The following is a 15,345-nucleotide window of genomic DNA, read 5'->3' on the forward strand; positions in this document are numbered from 1 at the left end:
CAATAGCTAGAAAAATATATGTATATATATCAAAATAGTATTATAAATAATTTAAAACTCTAGTTTGAATTTGATGTACTTGCTATGTCATCCAATATCATTGACAAGTGAGTAACCACACACTAACCACCACCAACCAATGAGTAACAGTGTAACACTCCAAGTTCCAAGTAGTTTCCTAGGGATAAATTCTTACTTGTATAACACTCCATCTGCTTGGCCATTATCTATTCATTGATGACCAAGTGATGAAACATTAGAGTAACAGTTGAGAAATGAGCTAAGCTGTGAGAGAGTCACAGTCTTCTTTGGATGCAATCCTTCACCAGATAGATGGAAGTATTCTACGAGTTTTTCTTTAGTGCTAAGTCCAGCAAATGGAAGGGAGTTGGATCTTGAGCACTTGCATCGTCCTCTTCACTGCAGCGCTATGGCGATTCGTGACGGTCTACTGGTGGCGCCCCAGGGTGATCGCGGCGCAGCTGAAGAAGGAGGGCATTCAGGGGCCTCCACCCCGATTCATGGTAGGCCAAATTGCTGAAATCCAGAACATGAGGAGCGCCATTAAAGATCATGACATGGGAAGTTTCAGCCACGACATTTTCCATCGGGTACATCCTTCATTGCTCAAATGGCGGAAGCAATATGGTATGTTCTTGTCATCCCTGATGAATCTCAAAGCTTCGTTTCTGATGATCATGGTCCAGGGAAGAGATTTGTGTTCTGGTGGGGAACTGAGCCAAGGATATCGGTCTCCGAGCCTGAGATCGTACGGGAGGTTTTGTCTAAGAAGTTTTCTCAGTTTGATAAATCAGAGGCTGGGCTACGGTTGGCAAACTTGTTCCTTGGTCGTGGATTAGTTTCTGTTACTGGAGAGGAATGGAGTCATCACAGGCGACTCGTAGCACCGGCATTTTTTCATGAACGTATTAAAGTGGGTACTCATACTATTATCTTCTTCTCATGACTTCTCATGAAATCTGGCTGATAAGTGTTTCTGATTCTCCTGTACACAGCAAATGACCGGTACAATCACAGGGTGCGCATCTCGCATGCTTGATCAATGGGAAGCTACGAGGCAGCAGAATCCTGAGATTGAAATCTCTGGAGAGGTGCGTAAGCTCACAGGAGACGTTATCTCCCATACAGCATTTGGAACTAGCTATCTCGAAGGGCAGAGAGTTTTCGAGATATTATCTAAGAAATTCCCAGAGCTAATGCCCAAACTCGTCAGCTTTTCCTGGATTCCAGGCTTCAGGTAGGCTGGATCATCTATTGAACTGAATCATAATCACTTGCTTACAGGTTTCTCCCACTTCCAATCAACCTCCGACTGTGGAAGCTTCATCAGGAGTTGGATTCTCTGATCACTGGGATCATAGACGAGCGTCGGAACTCAGTGAAGTCAGGGGGGAGCAATACATACGGGAATGACTTACTCGGATTGATGCTAAAGGAGTGTGACAGCAACACTAATTTCACAAGCAGGGATCTGATAGAGGAATGCAAGACATTCTACATTGCGGGGCATGCGACCACAGCCACCTTACTAACCTGGACTTTGATGCTACTGGGAGGCTATCCTGAATGGCAAGAACGCGCCCGTGCTGAGGTACACGAAGTATGTGGCAATGAGATTCCTGATGGCGAGAGTGTCAGCAGGCTCAAGCTCGTAAGTCGATCAATATCTCCTAATTCCAAAACTTAATATCTTGATTCTTGAACAGGTGGGAATGATCCTTTACGAAACTCTGCGGCTGTATCCACCAGTAGTCGAGATGACCAGGGAGTGTGTGGAGGAGTCTTGGCTGCAAGATTTACACGTTCCAAGAGGAGTATCTGTGTCGTTTCCAATCGCTGGATTGCATCAGGATAAGGAGCTCTGGGGAGAAGATGCAGGCCAATTCAATCCGGATCGCTTCAAAGATGGGATCTCAAGCGCGTGCAAGCATCCCAATGCTTTCATGCCGTTTTCGTTTGGGCCGCGGGTGTGCGTGGGCCAGTCGTTTGCGATGATCGAAGCCAAAGTCATTCTGGCTATGATACTACAGAGATTCTTGTTCCGGCTTTCACCGAACTACCGCCATAATCCTGCGATGAAGCATGGCTTGAAGCCTATCCATGGAGTGCCGCTTGTACTCAGTAAAATGTGATGCATGTTCGTGGCATTAAAAGTTTATAAAAGTTATGTTTGTTGAACTACCCCGAGTTCTTGAACCAAACTGGTTGATAAATCATCTGCTCTTTCATAGTACCTCAGAAACGTTTAAGACCATCGCGATGATTTCTGCATCTCTTCATCCACCACCGAGTGAACTCGCGGGCTTCTTGAACGATCCAGAGCGAGACGCGGTTTGGTGTCAAGGGGCGAGGCGATCAAGCGCGAGATCAACCCATCTAGAACCCGTCCTCCTGGGTCATTCATATAGGTCATTCATATGAAGCATCACAGGATACCGCTGAATGATATGGAGAGAGCTTCAAGGATGAAGATGAACCAATTCCACAAAACGTGTGAGGCCATGAAACAATGTCCAACTCGAGCGGGATGAATCACTGTTGATAGGGTCATAGATGAAAGGTTTGCTTACAACGATTTTTCTTGCATGTTCACACTAAATTATTGGTGTCAGGGAAACTGAACACACCAAGGAGTATCTTGTCAAGTGGAAGGAGCTTGGGTATGGGAATATGTCAAAGCATGTTCTATAATATATAGTGTATTCCAGGGTTTCAAAGTTCCTTTCTTTTGTTCACGACCTCTCTGCATTTTTGGTGCACCACAGGGTAGAGTGACTTCTTGGCTTGTTCACCCTTTGAATTTGCAAAAAGATTGAGAGGAATGGAAGTGAAAAGTTGAGGTTTTGAGTGATTTGATGTATGGACTTTGGAGCAAGAATTATTGCAGGATATGATTCTTGTTGTAGAGGAGGCGCCACATTATGATAATCCAAAATGGCTAGATTTGCATAGGGATTTGAGGATTTTGATGTCATGTTCTTTCCTTTGTTTCTTGTTGGATCTGTGTTGGATTTGTAAATGGGGTATATGGCTTGGTTTTAAACTGTCTAAAAAGTGTTTTCTTGATTAATTTGGTGATAGAATGAGCTGCATGCAATGATTGTTTTGTCATCAAGATATCTTGAAGTGATTTGAGAGTTCCAGTGTTTGGTGCAGTGATTTGAGCTAATTCACACACTTGATTTCATCATGGCTAAGCTCAATGCATACAAGATGCAATTGTAAGAGTCCATATCATAGCTGCTTCAAACAATAAGTGTGAGAGCATGAACATATAGTGCAATGGAGCTTGGGTGTTAAAGGTGTATGTGAATTGTATGCATCTATTTTGGCTCACAAAGTTTGTGGGAAGTGCCTGAAGAAGCTGGACAAAGTTATGTAATATGCTATCACCCAAAAACACAGATTGCTTTAGCAAAGAACAGCGGTGTATGAGGAGGACTGTCACACAATGTATTGGTAGAGATCTACTCCTTCCTCTACTTAGATGCTCTTTGATGGCACTTTCAAAGAGAGTCAGTAATAGATGACCAAGAGGTTGATTCGGATAGAAATAAAGACAACTTCATTAAGGCAACAACAAGCTGGCCATGGCTGAGGCCAAAGATACTCTAGCCAGGGGCGAGGACCAATTGATGTTGCTTAAGAGTAGGGCTATAACCAAGTTCCACCACCATGAGGTTACTTAGACAATGCAAATGCCATTGACCCCAATATGAGTTTTGTCAGCTTTATAGTCATAATAAGGAATGAAAGCAAGAATATATGGCATAGGGAAACCATGCTTATTTCCACACCTACTCCTTGCCCTCCACAGTAGCAAGTTTTTCAACACAACCCTCTACAGGAGAATGTACAGTTGGTCCAAAAACAAGCCAGATCAGAAAGGAAAAGCTCTGGCAGATTTAGTGAATCTCATTCACTTCTCAAGACCACATGACTTCATGGGTGTCAACGAGAATGAGGAGTGGATTGCTGGCTCACATCCGTGATAGGGCAGTTCAAGAGTGATAATATTGGTTATCAGCTCTTGCAACAACATGGTTGGCAGGGAGGCACAGGACTTGGATCTTCTAGATAGGGATGCTTGTATCAGATTGAGCCAGTCATCATAGTGAATAGATAGGGTGTGGGAACAGAGATCATCTTAGGTGTCCTCAACTCATAGGTGCAGTATGTTGAAATGTAAACAGAGTCTCCAGACACACCAGATTCCCCCTACAACTTGGAAATATTTGCTATCACCACGCAAAGGTAGGAGGCACACTATCCATTGGTGCCACTTTTAGTAGACAATGCTTTGCCTTCATGTCAATCGGTCTCAATGAAGAAGGCTGTTTACTACAAATTGTAACTCTAGCTCAGCAACCAGTAGTTGTTGAGTTGGAAGCTGAAAAGCTAGTAGTCACCCAAGATGACGAGAATGTTTTCAAGGATAAGCTGCTTACTGCGCTCTCTTGCCTTCTTGTGCAGCAATAGCTGTACTTGTTTCTTGGACTTAAAGATAGTGACACCAAATCTCAACATGCTTCAACTCCTCAAGCTCACTCTACATGTCTTGGATGAGTTCTCAGGCATTGTTCAGGCACCACCTGAAACGACTGAACATACATGTTATGGATAAGACACAGTCACCCTTCTTTTGTGATGCTCAGTTGTTCTGGCATATGATTATCGATTTGGGCTCTAGCGTAAACATTGTTCCAGCACATGTTCACCTTCCAGCTGTGACAAAGACTCAGATCATTCTGAATACTTTTTCACAACATCATGTTCGACCAGCAGGGTTGATGAAGAAGATCATAGTTACAGTAGATGGTCTTTAAGCCATACTTGACTTCTTGAGGTTTCTGGAGGTTGAGATGCTGCTACTGCATTTCTTGGTGGTGAGTGGTTGAATATAGTTCATGGACACACCTCCTGGGATATTGGATCTCAGATGGCAAGCATTGGGGCAAGATTTATAATGCGTCATCTTTTGGCTCATAATGAGAACACTGTTTCAAAATCCACTCCTTCTCTTGCAGCGACTTGTATTCTTCAAGATGAAGATCAGATGCTACTTGAATGGCTTCATTCAATAGGTGATTGCATGAACTCCCAAGCAGTGGTATATAATCATGCTCTTGCAACTGAGGCTCTTCCACTTTTAGGCTGGATTGAGTTGGATATAAGTGATATTCCCTTGATGGGACAGCCTCTCTTAGCTATATCTTGACCCAGTTTGGAAACTTTGAACCTGCTTGGATGCAGGCTTGCTTCATTCCCAGTGACTTTCTTTATAAGGATTTGATTAAAGCCTTCATTAGCATTTTTACAAATTGCATGGCTTTATTGAGTATAAGTTTTTCAGCCTGACCCAGGTGATGATCCACCACCAACAGGCTTCCCACCACAGCAATGCTTTCTCTTTACAGACAGATCATTCAAGCAAGCTATGCAAGGGTATAGGTTTTCTTCAGCAGGAAAGTTGATACATGCTGGTTCAGCTTTGGTGGTGGCTCATTCATCTAATAAAGTTGAGTATCAAGCATTGCTTGTTGCTGTCACTGAGGCTGTGGCATAGGATATCATACGAATTATGATTTATAGCCTTTCAGATCAAACGTTCTCATTTTCACTATGTGAGGAGTTACAGGAGCTCCTTTCTCAATTCACTTCCTAGCAAATTTGCAGCATTTCACAAGAATTCAATAAGGTTGTAGATGCATTGGCAAAGCAAGGTTTATGGACTTTCCTCTTTGATACCTTGGTAAATGAAACTTTGCTAGTTCTAGTGGATCAAGAAAGCTTGGTTTTTATCATTGAGATCAATGTATGGCATTTATGGTGGACATGGCTTTGATTGAAATGTGACTTGGGCATCATCTAGCCAGTTTTTATTGATGACTAAGCCATATAAAAAGAGATAGTTTTACTAAAAGCACTCTTCACTAAGTTCTAGGATGTTTTTGTGTGGCATTATATAGATTTGCATAGCATCTCTCCAAACGTTGTTATCCATTGCATTCTTCTCAAAGATGCTATTAAGTTGGTCCAACAAGCACAATGATGGCTTCATCCTTCTCTTGAGCCGCTAGTCAAGAAAGAAGTGATGACATATATATATTATGGAGAGTTCAGAATGGATTAGCTCCATTGTGCCTGTGTGCAAGTCCAACAGTAACATTCATGTTTGCGTCAAATTCCAAGATCTAAACTGAGCCACATTGTGAGACTACTTTTATACTCCATTCATGAATGATATTCTTGATGGGGTGGCCTGCAAGGAAGTTTACTTGTTTATGGACAGTTATTCTGGATACAATCAGATCCAGATTTATGAACTTGATCAACACAAGACAGCCTTCTACACACCTTAGGGCATCTCTTATGTATTGCATGCTTCCATTTGGCCTAATTAATGCATTTGCCACCTTTCAGCGTGTGATAGTCTTCACATTCCATGACCTTACACTTCACTCACTACACATTTACATAGATAGTTTTTGTCATTCCAACACCAAGAATGGACATTTTGATAGCTTAAGGCAAATCTTTCAGTGGTGCTAGCATTATTACATTCAGCTGAATTCTGTGAAGTGTTAATTCTTTATCTTGCAGAGAAGCTTTTGGGACATCAAGTTTCTAAGGCAAGCACAAAAGTCTTCCTAGATAAAGTAGCTGCTATTTTTGCATCTCTAGTTGTGAAGCAGTTGTTGGAGGGGTTGAGTTATCACTACATCACCAAAGATGAAGCATCAAAAGTAACCCACACTACTAAAAAATTACCATAGCTACCAAATAGGATTTAGAGTGGATAGTGGATGCAAATGCTTCTTTCAATGCCTTGAAGAAAGCTCTATTAATAGCTCTAGTTCTCCAGCCCCTAGATTTTACCTAAAGATTTCACCTCTTCACTTAGCTCTTGGATACAACATGTTCAATTATTGTCTATCAAGTTGGCAATAAGAATGTGATACATGTTATCTATTTTCTAAATAAGGACTTCTCATCTCTCTTGGCTCAATGGATAAAGCTTGATCATTATGTAGCAACTATTATCTATGCTTTTCATCACCTTTGCCATTATTTTATGCTGAAGAGGACAATGATTTATATTCTAGTGAATCCCCTAATGTGCTTTCTAGGTAAGCCTATATTACAAGGCCATCATGTTCATTAGATTCTCCAGCTATCCAAATTTCATTTCAAGATTAGGTGGAGAAGTCTCGAGTGTTCAATCCCAATGGCCTTGGTTTTCCATTTTTAGATGAGGATAACACTTATAACATTGATAATGCCTTAGATATAGTTCACCCCTGATATACTAATATCATCTAGGTTCTCTAAGTTTTTATCTCTCTGTATTTAAGAAATGCTAGATTCTCTAAAGAACAAGAAAAAAGTATGTCATCTTGGGTGGGATTCTTTTCTAGTGACATTTTGATAGTGATCTTCTCCAATGCATCAATGATATTGAGGTTGCTAAGATCTTTCATGTATGCCATAGCTGCTTTAGACACTTTTGTTGGGGGGATGAGGCACACTATTTTACTGCTCGCTCAAACACAAGAAATGCTCTAATACTCTCCATAAATGCCCCTTTCTTTGCCCTTTTGGGGCAAGGGTTTTATACAAAGAAGATGAAGAATATTTTGGGAATCAAAATATTTTCTCTCACTCTCTCACTCTCTAAGTGGCCATGCCCTAACATATGACCACAATGGATCATGTTGACTCTAGACATGCAAGAACCCTTTAAAGAGTGTAGAGTGTACCTTTGCTGTTGATGCCAAGTGCTTGTAACTACGTGAAATAGTAGAAACTCTGGAAAATAAAGTGGAAAAAGATAGAAAAGGGGTAGGGGTGAAGTTTGAAGACAGGGAAAAAAATCTTGTGAGAAACCTTGTAATTAAACTAGACCTTGATATAAAAGAAAAAATGTAGAAAAGTGTGAAAAGAGAAGAAAAATAAAAGAAAAAAAGTGAGTATCCAAAGAACTTAACTATTATCTAGATTTTGGCTCAGAAAAGTGTAATATGCAAATACAACTTTGTGATGATTTCAAGTATGCTCCAAATATTGGTTGAAATTGAGAAAGAAAGAGAGGTATAAGAGGAGATGCATTGCCCAAGGGTGGTAAGTGTAGAAATGATGAAGGATGGCGTTATATGGTGGAGTGTTGAGATGGTGGTGGCACTCTGAGAATGTGGCCATCTCTAAAAGTGTTAAGCTTATGGTTTGATGTGTCAGACTAAAGAAAATTACAGTAGAAAGGGATGGTATAGTTGCTAGATTGCTGATAAAGAGAGGTGGCCCTAAATGCTGGAGTAGGAGAAATTGGCTTTGGCTTTTGTGGCTCTGCCTAAAGATCCACCTAGGTGCTCTAAGTGAATGGGTTCACCTGGTTGGAAGAAAGTCACTCTAGAAAAGTTAGCATGTCGTTGGGAAATGGTGGTAATGATATTTTGAAAATAACATATTCAAATGCTTGTGTTAGTTTTGTTGAGTTCTAATTGTTATTTATGGGTAGTGTCTAGATTTACTAATTTGGCATTTTTACAAAATGTAGAGATTATTCTGAACACAATGGTGTTTGTTCTGTGTATAAATTCGCAATCTAGCACCATTCCATATTTAGTAAGTTTTGAGTTAATCCTAGAGACTAACTCCTAGTATTAAGGGTGATTAAGGGTGAAAGGCATTCTTCAAGGGGGGGTGAGGGGGCTATGGGGGGTTTCAAATGTATAGGGATAGTGGGTAGGTTGGGCATGGCTAACTAACTTAAGACATAGTTTAGCTTCCACTTAGATGCCTATATTTGTTCTATATCTAGCTTTGACTTAAGCCCAAGTTCCACACCATGCTAGCTAGTGGAGTACTTATTCCTTACATTAGGCTATTAATATGCTGAAATAGTGCCAAACTTCATTTAGCTCCATTTTGCATGGCATTAGAATGTTGGGACTATTTCAAACTTCTTGGGCTGTACACTCAAGAGTTGCTCCATGTTTCAGTTCCTTCACTCCTTAGCTCCATGCTTAAGAGTTTGGCACCGTTTCTTCATTCAGTGGCCCAAGGCTATGAAACTCAAGTTTTACTTTGTTGTTCTTAGACATGGGGTATATGACATATGGTATATAGAGGGTTTAAGTTCTAATTTATAGTTATCCTATAGTAAATCACTAAAGAAAACCACATACACTATAGTCTTTATATCTATTAGATTGTAGCACATGTGATTTTCACTCTTGACCCTATGATGGTTTACCATAAGATAACTATAGAACAGAACCTTAACCCTCCACACACATGCCATGTATCCATGAGGGAACTTGAGTTTTAGGGCTTGGGCCACTAAATGAAGGGATGGAGCCAAATTCCCAAGTATAGAGCCAAAGAGAAAAGGAAGCAAAGCACAAAATGACCCCTAAGCATACAGCCCAAAGAGGGAAGAGCCACGAATATGGAGTGACTTGGAAAATTTTTAGAGTATCTAGCATCCCAATGCTAAAACTAGTATGCAAAGATAAATAAAATTTAGAGCTATTTCAGCATATTGGTAGTCTAATATAAGGATATATGTACTTCACTAGTTAGCATGGTATAAAGTTTGGGCCCAGACCCAAGCTAGACACAAAATAAAGGTAGGCATGAAAGTAAGATTTAAATTATGCTTTAGATTGGTTGGCCATGCCCAACGTAACCACTATCCCTACTATACATTTAAAACCCCCCACAACACCCAACAACATAAACAAGTCTTTGTCCTTAGCCAAAGTATCCTTAGCCTTGGCCATGGCTAGCATGTTGTTGCCTCAATGAAGCTGTTTCTATGTCTATTTGATTATAGTGCATATGGTTTTCACCTTTACCCTATGGTGGTTTATCATAGGATAACCACAAAGTGGAACCTTAACCCTCCACATGCCATATGCCATATGTCCATAGGCAGTAGAGCTGAATCCGAGTTTCAAGGCTTGGGCCACTGAATGAAGGGATAGAGCCAAACTCCCAAGCATAGAGCTAAGGAGCAAAAGAAGTAAAGCACAAAATGACTCATAAGCATATAGCCTAAGGAGCAAAAGGACAAGGATATGAAACAACTCAAAACAGTCCTAGACTATCCAACATTTCAATGCCAAGACTAACATCTAAAATGGATCCAAATAGAGTCTAGTGCCATTTTAGTATATCAGTAGCTTAACACAAGGATATAGGTATTCCATCAGCTAGCATGGTATGGAACTTGGGCTTACATTCAAGCCAAACGTAGAACAAGGACATGTATGCAAATAAGAGTTAAACTATACCATAGGTTGGTCTGTTATGCCTGACCTACCCACTATCTTTACTATACATTTGAAACCCCCTTCCACAACCTTAAATGTATACACCCTAGTCCCATGAGTTACTTTCTAGGACAATCATGAAAAACTTACTAAATATAGAATGATGTTAGATTGTGAATTTGGATTCAAGAACAACACCATCATGTTTAGGAGGGAACTAATTCCCAAGTGTTCAAAGCTAAAGACTTTCACACTTATGTATGAAACCATGTTACGTTGGTCGGGTGACTTGCTAAGTGAGATTAGTAAGTCAGTGGAACAAAGACCCTAGTTGAAGGTGTTGACTTAAAAAAGGGTGGCATATGGGGCCAAGTATGGAGGGGTCCATACATGATCACAAACTTATCAAGTGAGAGGACTTGGTAGCTTAGAGGAATTAAGTTCCTAAGCTGTGATCCATAACATGCTTTGGGTATAAGTTGGTGCACCAGCATGGGGAATCATGCTAAGCATCCAAAGTGATGCCATTCGTAAATGCATGTTCAAGTCCCAACCCTTTAGTGCTTGGGTTTGAATCCCAACTCACTAGGGCATGGTTGTAGTGTATGTGGTTTTTACCCTTTATCCTATGGTGATTTACTATAGGATAACACTATGAAGTGGCACCTAAACCATTTATGTGCCACGTGTCATATATCACATGTCACATGCCACGTGTCTATAGGACAATGGTGTGGAACCTGAGGTTCAGGGCCTTGGGCCACTGAACAAAGGAACAGTGCCAAACTCCCAAGCATGGAGCCAAGGAGTGACGGAATTGGATCACGGAGCAACTCTTGAGCATACAACATAAGGAGCGAAGGGACAAGAGCCAGAAGCGACTTGGAACAGTCCTAGAGCAACCAGCATCCCAATGCCAAGACTAACATGCAAAACAGAGCCAAATGGAATCCAGTGCTATTTTGGCATATTGGTGGCCTAACATAAGGATATGGGTACTTCATCAGCTAGCATGGAATGGAATTTACTATACATTTGGAACCCCCCACAACCTTTCACACCAAGCCTCCTTTAGTATCAGGAGTTAGTCTCTGGGACAAGCTCAAAACTTACTAAAAATGGAATGTCCCTAGATTGTGAATTTGGACATGAGACAAATATCATTGTGTTTAGGACAATCTCTACATTCCGTAGATATGCCAAATGAACAAATCTAGACACTTTCCATAAATAGCATTTGGGACTGAAATGAGACTAACACAAAGGGCATGATAGCGAAGGTGTTTGGCAGACACGGTAAGCTATCATCCAGCAATATTGAGGAACTAATCTCAATATACAAGGGTTCTTGTCATTAGGCAGTGCAAGACATAACAAGACAAGAACTCCTTACTAGGCTAAGTATGCTTAGCTAATAGCACATAAGAATTCCGTTTTTATGATCATCCGGTCTAAGTACACTCAAAATGCCCAGTTAACTCCACTAACACAAGAGGGACTAATGAAGGGTCCAGCAATACCGACCTCCTACCGTTGTGGCAGTAAGGAAAAAGTGTCTGTAAAGATTGGCTGACATGTAACTTTCGATACTTGAAGTCACATTTGTAACAGTGGTGATAGTTTAGAATATGAGGACACTTATTTTTTGGTGGTCATGGACCCTTAGTAAGGAGGCTGACTTGGGCACACTGCCAAGTAGGGGATCACTCGGAGTCATTATATATAGTTAAATTGCTTAGTGTGAAAGCTTAGCATATCTAACTTGAACAACTCTGATGTAAGTGGCACCAAGGATTTGGTGAATGAGATGGGGATGCCTAATTTCAGTTTCCATGGACTTTTAGCCAGAAGGTTGGCTTGGGTGCACTACCAAGTGTGGGGGATGCCCCCAAGGTCATAGTCAACAATTTAAAAATTCAAAAAACTTAGCACTTATTGGCAAATCTATTAAGGTGTTAAAGTGAGATCACTAGGTGATCTTATGACTAAACAAGGATAAAGTCTTTGTGATGTTATGGAATAAAGTTCCTAGTTCAAAATGTTGATTTAAATTATTGGTAATGGTGTGACTTGGTCAAAGTGACCAAGTGGAAAGGACACATAAAATAACTAAGTTATAGCAATGTAATATTGTTGTGAGTCTAAGAAAATAGTCTTTAAGGAAGGACTTATAAGTGGGTTGCAAAGTTGGGCCATGAATTGAGCCCATAACAAATAATGTTAAAGAGACTTATTAGGGGTGAACACTCCCTGGATTTAGGGAAGCAAAACCTTTGTTATAAAATTGAAAGGATATTTCGAGTATGGAGGTAGTGATTTATGTTCCTTGGTGCAACAATTAAATGATAGAAGCAAAAAATTAGTGGCTAAAAATGGGCTATAGAAATCATTGGAAAGAATCCAAATGGCAAAATTAGGTGAGGAACATTTGTATGTTAGATACTAACGGATTATGGGAAAGGAAATATATTTTCAAAGATAAATTCCTAAATCTTCCAATTTGGAGAAGGTGAAAGCTCCAAGAAATGGAGCGGAAAAGTAGCCAAATAATAGGCCATGGATAGCCTAACACAAATTATGAATAGATGAAACTTAATGCCAAGGGTGGCATGAAATAAAAGAAAAGATGACAGTACCTTCAAGTAAGAACTTTTTAAGATGGGGAAGTGGTGTTTGCATAACCAGTGCAATACAAAGTGTTGAATACACCTAGGAAATTGATTCAAGATATCAATATTAAAATTCCAGAATGTGATAGTTATATTGGTAGAGGCTGAGACTACTCCTAAATAAGTAGTAAAATTGAAATAGAAAAAGTGTCTCTAACGAGTTTAACATAAACTAAATGAACATAACGGGAAGGGACCACTATAAGTGTCACGAATGTGACTTCGAGTATCGAAAGTTACGTATCGGTTAGTCTTTTCAGATATTCTTTCCTTGCTGCCACAACGGTAAAAGGTCGGTATTGCTAGACTCTTTATCAGTCCCTTTTGTACTAGTGGAGTTAATTTGGCATTTCAAGTGTACTTAGATCAGACGAGCATAAGGATGGAATTCCTATATACTATTAGCTAAACATATTTAACCCGGTAAGGAGTTCCCATCTCGTTATGTCTTGTATTGACTAATGACAAGAGCTTTCGCGTATTGAGATTAATTCCTCAATATTGCTAGATGATAGCTTACTGTGTTTTCCAAACACCTTCACTATTATACTTTTTGTGTTAGTCTCATTATGGTCCCAAATGCTATTTATAAAAAGTGTCTAGATTTACTCAATTGGCATATCTATGGAATATAAAGATTGTTCTGAATACAATGGTGTTCGTCCCATATCCAAATTCGTAATTTAGGAACATTCCATATTTAGTAAGTTTCAAGCTTATCCTAGATACTAACTCTTAGTACTAAGGGTGGCTAAGGGTGAAAGCCCAAAGCATGTGTTTCTCAAGGGTGGGGGGGTGGGGGGGGGGGGAGACTATGGGGGGTGTAAGTGATTAAATTTTCCATTCTACTTTAGTTACTTAATCACACCTTTGACCACTTGGAGGAGTCCCATAAATCTTATTCCGGACTTAGGGTTTATTAGCCCCGAGAATGGCATCCCTGCCACTCATGAGTACCTTTGCACTTGGTCTAAGGCTTCACATGTCTAATCCCATGACCAACACCCAAAGGTGGAGCTCATTGGGAGTTCCACTCTCACTCTTGACTTTTTGAGTCGAAGCTTTTTAGTCCAAATGTGTTACTCTCATTTAGCTTCCACTTCAACCACTACCATAAGGCACTTTTAGTTCCACTTTTGGGGCTCTGGAATTTACATCTCATAGAGGGTTCCAAATGTATAGTAGGGATAATGGGTAGGTCGGGCATGGCCAACCAACCTAAGGTATAGTTTAGCTCCTACTTGTGTACCTATCCTTGTTCTACATTTGGCTTGGGTCTAAGTCTGAGTTCTATATCATGCTAGTCGGTGGAGTATTTATATCCTCGCGTTAGGCCACCAGTATGCCGAAATAGTGCTAGACTCTGTTTAGCTCCATTTTGTGTGTTGGTTCTAGTATTGGGATGCTGGATGCTCTAAAACTATTCCAAATTGCTTTGTACTCCTGTCCTTTTGTTCCTTGGGTTGTATGCTTAGGAGTCACTCTATGCTCTAGTTCTTTTTCTCCTTGGCTCCATGCTTAAAAGTTTGTCTCTGTTTTTTCATTCAATGGCCCAAGGCCTTGAAACTTAGGTTCCACTCCACTATCTTTGGGGACACATGGCATGTGACACATGGCATATGGAGGGTTTAGGTTTTGCTTCGTGGTTATCCTATAGTAAATCACCATAGGATAAAAGGTAAAAATCACGTGTGCTACAATAAGTGGTCTAATAAGTCTCTAAATTGGAGAGATTATGCTCCTTAGAGGATAGGTAAGGCATGGTGAGCCATCGGTATCAAACCATTGATGAATATTAGCTTGGGGCCAAGGATAAAAAATGGTAATCCATGATGGGGTTATTTTATAAAATGGTTTATCCTTCGATGAGGACATCAAACTTTGTCTATGGGTAGTAAAGTTATGAGACACAAATCCCTAAGCCCTAAAGTGGAGCCAAAATAGTGCCACCTAGTAGTAGTCAAAGTGGAAGTCCAACAAGTGTAACATGTTTGGACCAAAAGCTCTAACTTGGAAAGTCAAGAGCAAGATAGAACTTCGAACAAAGTGCTCAAAAAATGAATATAAGGCAATCGGTGATTAAGTCTCTAAAAAGAGACATAAGAATGATTAACACATGGCAAATGTTGTGACATATGGAAGTGTTAACAATGAGTCCGAGATGGGAACCCTAGAAGGAGTCCAAAGTGGAGTTTGAGAAGAAGTCTAAGAAGGAATATGAGATGGAATCCAAGATGAACTTGAGATGGACCCAAGATAGAGTCCGAGATGGACCCAAGTGTAAGGAACCGACTCCCCGAGATGTCGTAGGCTAAAGGATCCCCAAAAGCTTGACCGAAATGACAAAGAGTTCATCGGATGAGACCAAGTCTAGGATCGAG

The 15,345-nt window shown here is 40.4% G+C and overlaps 1 protein-coding gene across 1 annotated transcript; it reads left to right on the forward strand.

Annotated features, from left to right (window-relative positions):
* Positions 1-354: 354 nt before the first annotated feature.
* On the forward strand, positions 355-2,214 carry LOC9633000 (cytokinin hydroxylase). The gene is made up of 5 exons (XM_002970682.2): positions 355-648; positions 708-934; positions 1,017-1,258; positions 1,306-1,672; positions 1,728-2,214. Exons 1-5 carry the CDS (start codon positions 378-380, stop codon positions 2,151-2,153), a joined length of 1,533 nt encoding a protein of 510 aa, XP_002970728.1. The 5' UTR covers positions 355-377; the 3' UTR covers positions 2,154-2,214.
* Positions 2,215-15,345: the final 13,131 nt, after the last annotated feature.

The sequence above is a fragment of the Selaginella moellendorffii genome, unplaced genomic scaffold (assembly GCF_000143415.4).
Source record: "Selaginella moellendorffii unplaced genomic scaffold, v1.0 SELMOscaffold_15, whole genome shotgun sequence".
NCBI classification, from domain to species: domain Eukaryota; kingdom Viridiplantae; phylum Streptophyta; class Lycopodiopsida; order Selaginellales; family Selaginellaceae; genus Selaginella; species Selaginella moellendorffii.